This window comes from Egretta garzetta, unplaced genomic scaffold (genome assembly GCF_000687185.1).
Source record: "Egretta garzetta isolate BGI_Z169 unplaced genomic scaffold, ASM68718v1 scaffold30, whole genome shotgun sequence".
In the NCBI taxonomy this organism is placed as follows: domain Eukaryota; kingdom Metazoa; phylum Chordata; class Aves; order Pelecaniformes; family Ardeidae; genus Egretta; species Egretta garzetta.
In genome coordinates, this window is record NW_009258383.1 from 109,112 (window position 1) to 117,904 (window position 8,793).

Below are 8,793 nucleotides of genomic sequence, written 5' to 3' on the forward strand. Positions count from 1 at the left end.
GGTGGCAGCTCGGGCTCTCAATGGCAGAGGGGATTTTAGCTTAATACTGGGTGGTGTTTTCCCTCCAGCCATGCGGGTTAAGATGTAGCATCACAGCAGCGACGTAGAGAACCAGTGATCTTGTCAGCTGCCCCCTCAGAGGGATTAGCTTTAGGAACCATGCTGTTGGTGGCCTGGTTTGAGCACCCTCACCCACCTCTTGCTTGTTTGCCTATCGACCCAGGTATTTTATTTTAGGTAGCCACTCAAACATGCCTGGCATACGTGATTTCCCAAGATCACACAGAAATGAGGGTCTGTGTTTGGAGCAGAAGAGAGCGCTCATTCAGAGGAATGAGGTGCACGGGCACTTACTGCAATATGATTTTTAGCAGTTACCACCCAGACCGCACAAAGCAACTTTCCTGTCTCAATTTCTGGTCAGCTTAAGCTACTCAAGAGTTTTCTGCTCCGTCAGTGATATCCAGAGACGCGTTAAACACCTTGTAGATCAGGAATTCAATACTAATCCATTCTGAGGGCAAACGTAAAAATCAAAGCTTTGATTTAAATTCAGGTGCCTTGCAGCTAATGTGTAGGCTTGGCAGTTAATTGTCAGAAGCTCTCGGCCGCTTGTGCAAACAGGGAGAATGACCAGGAGCACCTGGAAATGCAGTTTGCCGCCTTTGCCAGCAGTGGGTGCAATAATACAATTAGAACAAAGAGGAAGGAAAACGCCAGATCTGAACAAAAATTAAGGCCTGAAATCCTTTTAATCCTTCGTGTTGCTGGTAGAAAAACGTGCCGAGACAGTTCACAGTGAGCAGGGCTGTCACCCCCAGGCTGGGCAGGGTGTCCCCAGGGAGGCTGCTGGTATTTCCTTTCCCCTCACTTTGCTTTTATATCAACTTCTCCAATTAAAAGACCAAATAATTCAGAGGCAGCCATGCAGCACCAAGTGCCATAGCAAGGGCTAAAAATAGCCCCAAAGCTGGGAAAAACAGCTCCTAGGCTCTGCACCGAGCAGAGACCCGTCACCGTGGGGGCAAGGAGGATCACAGCCCTGGTTTGCCCCTTTTGGGGGGCAGCCAGCCCCCCAGCAGCCAGCCTGGCCATCCCCCTGGGGCTGGATTTTGGGGGCATGGGGAAGCTGGCGAGGGCAGGCCCAGGCAGCAATGCTCCTCTGCATCTTCCTCTGGGAGAGCCCCCCAGCTGCTGCAGGGCCAGGGGCATTGAGGCAGAGCAGGGGGTGCGTGGTGGCCCCAGGACACCCAGGGCTCTGCGTTGGGGGCCTGGAGCCGTCTTCTCCATCCCCAAGGTAAGCACCGACCTAGAAGTGGGTCCACGAGCTGGGCCTGGGTTTCGGACCTGCGGCTGACAGCTTTGCAAACAGAGAAACATGGACTAAAACCTAACCATCATTCCTTTTTACAGCAAGAAAAGAGAAACACCCACCCCGTCCAAGAAATAAAGATTGAAAAATAATCTCTTTAAAGCCTTTGAAATAAAAGGGGGGGGCGGGGGCTAGGGGGGTGGGAGGGTGGAAAACACCATGGGTTTGGGAGGAAAATGGAATTTCTTTTGAGTAAATAAGAAACCAGGGAAGGCCAGGCCACCTGGCGTAGCTTCACAGCAAGACCCCCGCTCCTGCAAGGTAAGGCAGTTATAAAAAATAGAATAGCACATCCAGTTCTGCGTAGAAGTTTTCTGTTCTTGTAAACCCAATGAAATTAATCATTACATTTATCTACAGGCTGTTCTATAAAATCAATAAGCTCTAGCTCTGCATAGCAATCAAAATATGACAAGGCACTTAAACTTTGCCAACTCAATCCAATTAATGATATCTTCGTTAGAAAACAGTCATTTTTATAGAGTCAGTTGACTCTTCAAGGACTATAATATAAGCTTGATATAAGCTCATTGATTTTTACTTTATGATTTCCAGTTGAAAGCAAACAGAGATCACTCGCTTTATAAAACTGTGAAAATATGTGTGTATTTAACATACCAATATTATTTATAAGCAGCAGCTAATATTTAAGTGCCTCTTGTACGCCTTTATAAAAGTGGTTCATGAATTCAGCCCTCTCAGATGTTCAGAGGATGTTCTTCCACATTATTGCCATCGTCATTTGTCTTTTCTCTCTGACATGTGCAGTTTTTTATGCAGGAAAACTCTGTAGACGAGGCTCGTCAGCAGGGAGGAAGGCAGCCTGAATACCTATGAGGTGTCGCTGGAAACTGAGCGCCTCCGAAAATCCCAGCCTGGCTCTCCCACCTTTTCACGCAACAGCCCGGAAGCTCGCAAGGCAGAAGTGTGACCAAGGGACCCTGAGGAAAGCAAGAGTGGGATAACACTGCAGGTGTAGGGGGTTAGAGGCAGGGAAAAGCTTACAGGGTGGTAAGGACTTTTTGGGGTGATGGGTACAGGAAGAAAGGTTTGGCTTGAAGTAGGGATTGGAGGGAGGAGAGGACTGCAAGACTCACTGGGTGCTCGTGAAGCTCACAAACCATCTTGGGAAATGAAATATGAAAGGCAAACCCTGCAAAAGCATACACCAGAAGGTGGACAGCATTGAACCCAGCTCCTCTCCAAAGAGCACAGGTGTGGGCAAGAGCTCTTCCCTGCCGTGTGCTGATGGTTGGCGCTGCGTACGCATGGGTTTTGGAGGGGTGTCCCCACACTGCATTGCCCCTCAGGCACCCCCATCATCAAGCCAGCTGGGGCAGACAGGCCCGAGCCAGAGCCAAAGCTGAGCCTTAGTGCTCCCCCTAGGACTTTAACAGCTCAAATCAGAGCTGAAAACTACAAGCCGCAAGTCAAGTGCCCCGGGAAAGGGTGCTGGGGAGAGCTGGTGCTCAGTCCCGAGGGCAGGAGGATTGTACGCCGCGCACACAGGCCCTGGGGGCTGTTCAGGCTCAGCTCCCTTCCAGGGTTTACTGGAGGCTTGATTTCAGTCCCACGGAGCATCCAGGCACTGAGAGGTAGACGATGCCTGGATCCAACAGGATTTCAGTTTTTGAGCTGATGTTCATGAGGATAATGTGAGTCCACCCGGTTTGAGCAGGATTTTTGCTGGCAGGGGACAGTATCTCCTGCCTTCAGTAAATGCATGGAAGAAATCAATTTAACCAGCAGGAAGGTGCCGCTCTTAGGCCCTCAGGACCAGCCAGTGGGTCTCGGTACGAGTCAAGCTGTTGGCTCTCTGTTGGGCTGTGACTCCCCTTTTTCTTGTGCTTCTGCCCCCCAATCCCCTGTGGCTGAACAGCCATTTCTAATGTATCCTCTCAGGGGAGAGCGTGGCTGGGTCTGGTGGCAGCATAGAGTGAGCTGTGTTTGCTGTGTATGCTGCAGAGCAAACCCTGCCGAACCAGAGGGCTTCCTCCTGTCCTTTGTGCCGGGACAAACCTCTGAAAACAGGCTCCAGCCTCTGAGTGTAGAAAAGCAAACCTATTAGCAGCAGCAGGAACATCTAGGTAAATCACATCAGTGCCACGTATTTCTTAGTCCTTACAAGGGCAGCTACATAAGTAAGTGCAAAAAAATCCCCCAGTAACGGCAAGTGCTTCGATTTCGGTGGTTTATTGTCATTAATAAGAGGCTCTTGTTAAAAGTCTGAATCTGGGAGGGAAGGATGAGCCAAGCTGCTTCTGTCCCGTCGATGCCCAGACCTTCCTAAAACCAAAGGAGGGTGTCCAGCTAAGATCTGCAGTTTCAAAGGAAAAGAGAAAAAATGAAGAGAGGAGTGAGTTCTGTTTCCTTTCCAAAAGTGTGAGTCTGTTTTCAGTCATGATATGGCAGATACAGATGAAAGCAAACAAACAAACAAAAAATTGCATTTCCACGGTAATTATTGGCAGTTATGTGGTGCATTACTCCTAGTTTCTGAGGTGCCTTGCCTAGCGAAGGTAATGCCAGCACCGGGGGGTCACTGGCGCGGGCTGGAGGTTAGCACCCATCGCCAGCAGATGGGGAGGGGATGCAGGGATGCACCGGGCACGACGCTGCGTCTGCAAGCAGCAGGAGAGCTGCAAAGGCAGGCAGGCAGCCACTGCCACCAGCATTGCCAGGGTGCAGGCGCCCAGGCTTGGCTCAGCGGGCAGGAGGACTCGGCAGCAGGAGCCATTTGTGGCATATTGCAAGATATAAAAGGCTTGATGCTCCTGTGAGCTCGAGTCTTCGGGGAGCCAAGTTGTAACAATCACAGAGGAAAGCTGGGCTGTCCCCCAGCGGCTCCTTCCCCCTTTCCCACGCTGGAAGAGATATAACAGGCTGAATAAGTGGACGAGTCTCAAGACAATTATTTTGATGGTCGTGGAATCAGCCAGGTTAATAGGAGTTCCTCAAACCAGCAACAGGGGAAGGGGAGGAAACAGCAGTGACAAGGAGAGGCGATTAGCAGGCTGCGCCGGAGGAGCCCAGCCCAAGCCGGGGGAGCTGCTACAGAGCCGGCACCTTCTCACAAACGCGGAGGCTTGCCTGGGGCCCACAATTCGTACCTGGCCAGGGTGAAGTGCGAGCACATGCAATGGATGCCTCGGTGCTGCCCACCGCTCTCCTGCGGCTGAAGGGCGGCGCGGGGGCTGCTTCCCCACCCTCCACCGGGCCCCTGGTGTGGGTCAACGCTGCAGAAGGGCAGAGCCCTAATTAGGCTGAGGGCGAGCGTCTTGCGAAGGAGAGGCTGGATGCAGCATGTGATAGCGGTGAGGAGGTGGGGTTGACCCCTCTTTATGCATCCCTGTCCGGGCAAAGCCTGCTTGGTGGCCCGGCTAAGACCTGCTCCAAAAACTAGCAACCCCAGGGCAGCAGCAGCAAGCTGGGGGGCTGGTGACATGTGAGAAGTGCTGCCCGGCTGGGGCGGCCATGGCAGTGGTCCTGTCCCAACCGCCTGTCAATGGTGGCTGCACGCCTCTCCGTCCCCATGGAGGGATGCTGCTGGTGCAAACACAGCAGCAAGAAATCCCTTACACGAGTGAGTGACAGTAATTGGGAGTAATTGCAGCAATGCAGACATGAAGTCTTTTTAGTAATTCACTGCTCCATATAATATGAATAATCCCCCTCTGAAGCGATGGTTATGACTGCAGCCTCGTCATTTTTGGTTTTGCCTTAAACTAGTTGTAAACTGAGATAATCAGTTTCTGTGGGATTATTAAGAAAATCACACGTCTATTGCACTTCTCAAGTCAGCCATTTCTCCACCTTGTATTTACTTAATGTCTTCTTGCTTTTAGTCACCCTTAAAAAGAAGAAAACAAATGCCGTTTGTCACTCGGGCCTGCTCTCCTGGTTACAGGTGCCATGGCAGACATTTCCTACCAGGAAGGCAAATAAAATTTGGCCCAAATTCTGAAACAATTTCACAAAGATCACAGCTCCTACCTCCGGGGTCTTGCAGCACCTCGATTTGCTTGAGCATGATGTGACACTGAAAGAGCCGGAGGCAGCTGTCAGCAGCCAGTACAGGAGCTCAGGTGATAAGGGTTACCCAGAATTTAGGCTGAAATGAGGCTGCTGGCACCATGTAAGACCATTGCCCAGATACAAACCTTCAGACCCATTTCGGGTACAAAACAGACAGTGAAGCCCAAAGCACGTTTGCTCTGCCTCATGCCTTAGTTATTTCTCTGACAGGGCTTCCTACCTTCTTCCCCCCTGCCTCCCAGGTTGTCTGGTGGCCATGCCAGCAGGGTGGAAGGCTTTGTTGGTAATCTGTAGCACCAAGGCTCAAAAAATTCAAGCGTGATTGAGAAGAAAAGGTGCACGTTGTGTTTGGAATAACCTTCATTCAGTCACTATTTTCTGTTTCAGCATCACCAGCCAGCAGAGGAGGCTCAGCTGCCTTGGAGGCTGTACTTGTGCAATGTCACCACATTGCTGAGAGCCCTGGAGCAAGGGCTGGCCTTCAGCCCGGCCCCTGGGTGTCAAGCAGTAGCACTCTGAAAAGAAAGGGCGTAGGAAACCGAGAGCAAAGGGTCGAACTTCTCAACAGGGTGGATGAAGGAAGATGCACCTGGGTGGGAGTTACAAGACGTTGGGGAATAAACCTTCAGGAAGAGGACAGGGAGCACAGTGCCCTGCGCAGGGGCAGTCGTGCAGCCTGCACCAGTGGGCGCCCTGCCTGCTGCCGCCTCTCACCACCCACCCCACTGCAAGGACTGGGGGCTGAGGGCTCCTCGAAATAAATCTCCTCCATACCCAGGGTCTGCGGCAAAAAGCAGTATTTCCACATTTCTGAAAGCCAGGCCTCTCACACTGGTGTCTGGAAAGGGCTAATGGACCACAGTGGCACTCCTCTGCCCTTATTTCACAGAGCATGTCCCTCACAATTTCAAATAAGACAGGTTCACCAACAAGCTGGTGGAGTTCCCATGAACTTTCCTTCTGAACAAAGTATGCTAAACTGCTTCTGAGTAGCACGAAATGCTTTAATCTGACATTTGGTATTCTGGTACGCGTCTTGTATTCTTGTTTCCATCGGTCACAATTCCCCTTTCAGGCAGCCTGTGAAGTGACTTCCCCTTCTGTGCGTGCAGGTGGGCCAGAGAAAATGCAAACACTTTGTAAGTAAACTCAGATATGACCCGCCATTACATTTCAGGGTTACCCTTTTGGGTGCCCCCTGTAAACAAGGTGGGCTGGGTGCAGTTCAGAAAGAATATAATTCTGCAGAGCAGACCTGGCACAGAGGTTAGCACACAAACCAAGGATCAGAGGTCAGAGCAGCACAATTAGAGTGTTTGAGACAAGGAAGGTTTGCAGCTGGACTTCCTTAATACTCTGCACCAAGAGTTTTGTTTGACTGGTCTATAAAATTTTGGGAAAAAAATGGACAAACACATTATGTATTGGATGCTACGATACAATTTACCGCTTATGGAGAATCCTTGTGCTCTCATGGCAGTTGAGCACTGCGGTGTCAGCACCTGGGTCCAGAAGAAAGTCCCAGTAACTTTTTTATGCTGGTAGCGAGTAGGCTTTCCTTCTGCAGCCGGGCCCCAGCAGTGAGCAGAGAGCCTTCTGCAGGGCAGGGTCTCGGTGTCTCTTCTTGCCCCTCTTCCCCTTTGGAGCCCGCCATGAGGCTTGGGTGACTGTGGATCTTTGAACTGGGTTCAGCGTGGAGCAGCGCCCTGTTTCAGGATCTCCCCTCCTAAAGAGAAAGCCTACATCCACCCTGAGCTTGCAGGACAAATCTGCCCCTTTGTAGAGTTCAGAAACTTGGCTCTAAACAGAAACCTAGGCACCATCTCTAGAAATAATCTGGCCTTTTCATGATATCAGGACAAAAACTCTCCAATGTTGGATTAAAACAGGAATTTTTTTGCCTAGCACACTCAAATAACTTCATATCCATCATGCTGGAAATAGCTGCCAGATAGCAAAGCTCACTCATCGTACAGACTCTTTCTACACCAATACCTAATCCTTTTAATTACCCACTGAAGAATGACTTGTCTGCCATCAAACAAACCCACTCAACTCAACCAGTACAGATGTAACAGCACGCTTTTGGGCACTTTTCAGAAATCCCACCAGTGCCTAGCTGGGTTTCTGCATTTACGGGACCTACAAGCACAGGCTGGTGGCTCTGATCGATGCGTGCCAGAGCTGGGGGCTCAGGTACCCCCAATCAGTCCTAAAATGCAGTTTGTTTGTGCAGTTGTCCCACCGCCTCCATGGTTTTGGCATCTTCGTGGTAACTCAAAGCTGCTAATTTCTGGGAGAAAAATGACAAAGCCTGTTTCACTAAAAGCAACTTCTTTGATTACTAAGTAAGGCAAGAAACTGAATCAGCTCCGTTTCCTTGCAGTGTTTTTGGTATTCTGTTGGTGTTTCTAAGATTTCTCATCTCCCAACACACTGAGACATCCATCTTCAGTTACAGTGAAAACCCACAGGTTTGCAGAAAAGTCAAAAATTTGTCCTCATCTGCTGCCTGTGATGCAGTCAAATGTTTCAGCCCAGCAGCTCCAGAATGCCTCATCCCTTTTGCAGTGTTTGCTCAAGTATGTCCACTTCTCCCTCGTTCTTTGCTCCTCTCGCAGTGTTTCTCGGCTAACGGCTGTGTTTGAAGAGGGCTTCACCATGCACTTGCAGCAATACAAACATCAAGAGCCTTTGAAGTGCCCTGTAAAGAGGCTGTTAAACAACAGTGCAGCTGTAGGAAAAAAGTGGGAGCAAAAGTACCACCAGCATGGCAGACTGACCCGGTACACCTCATGGAAACACATCAACAAAAACAGGAGGGGTATGGGACTATCAAGTTAAACATGGAGTTACAGGACAGTGCCGGGGGGGAAACACATAGCCAAATACATTTTTCAGAGGGGAAAAAAAAAGAAAAAGAAGAGGCATTGTAATTCTGTGCAAAAATCTGAAGTGGAATATACCTTCTAGCTGTTGATTGTTTTTTCCTGAGCTGCTGAACAGAATAATTTTTATGGAAAAACACAGCAAAGATGTGAAGAAAACATATTAGGAAATCAGAATACATTTGTCAATCTAAATCACTGAGCTTTAAAAAATTACTGAATACATATAACACCAGTAGCATAATCCAGACACACACACAAGGACCAGATCCTTGGGGTGCTGGGGGAGGGTGTGGGAAGTGGGGAGGCATTCTGGGGCGCAGAGGCTCTGGCTCCCAGTGCCAACCCCACTCTGAGCACCACAGCACGGACCTGTGGGCTGGCAGCTGCCTCCTCCCGGGGCGAGAGCATCCCCCAGCCCTGCTGAGCTCCTGCCTATGTGCTTCAGCTCTGGCTTGGGGAGGGAAAAACCAAACCACGCTGCACTTGAGAGGAGCA

At 50.1% G+C, this 8,793-nt stretch overlaps 1 protein-coding gene across 1 annotated transcript in view; it reads left to right on the forward strand.

The window, feature by feature from the left end:
- The first annotated feature begins 1,120 nt into the window (after nucleotides 1-1,120).
- The window catches only part of C1QL3 (complement C1q like 3), a 23,311-nt gene continuing 15,638 nt past the window's right edge, over nucleotides 1,121-8,793 (forward strand). The window contains exon 1 of the mRNA XM_009641175.2: nucleotides 1,121-1,297. Within this exon, the coding sequence (XP_009639470.1) occupies nucleotides 1,121-1,297 (177 nt within the window). The remainder of the gene's footprint in view (nucleotides 1,298-8,793) is intronic.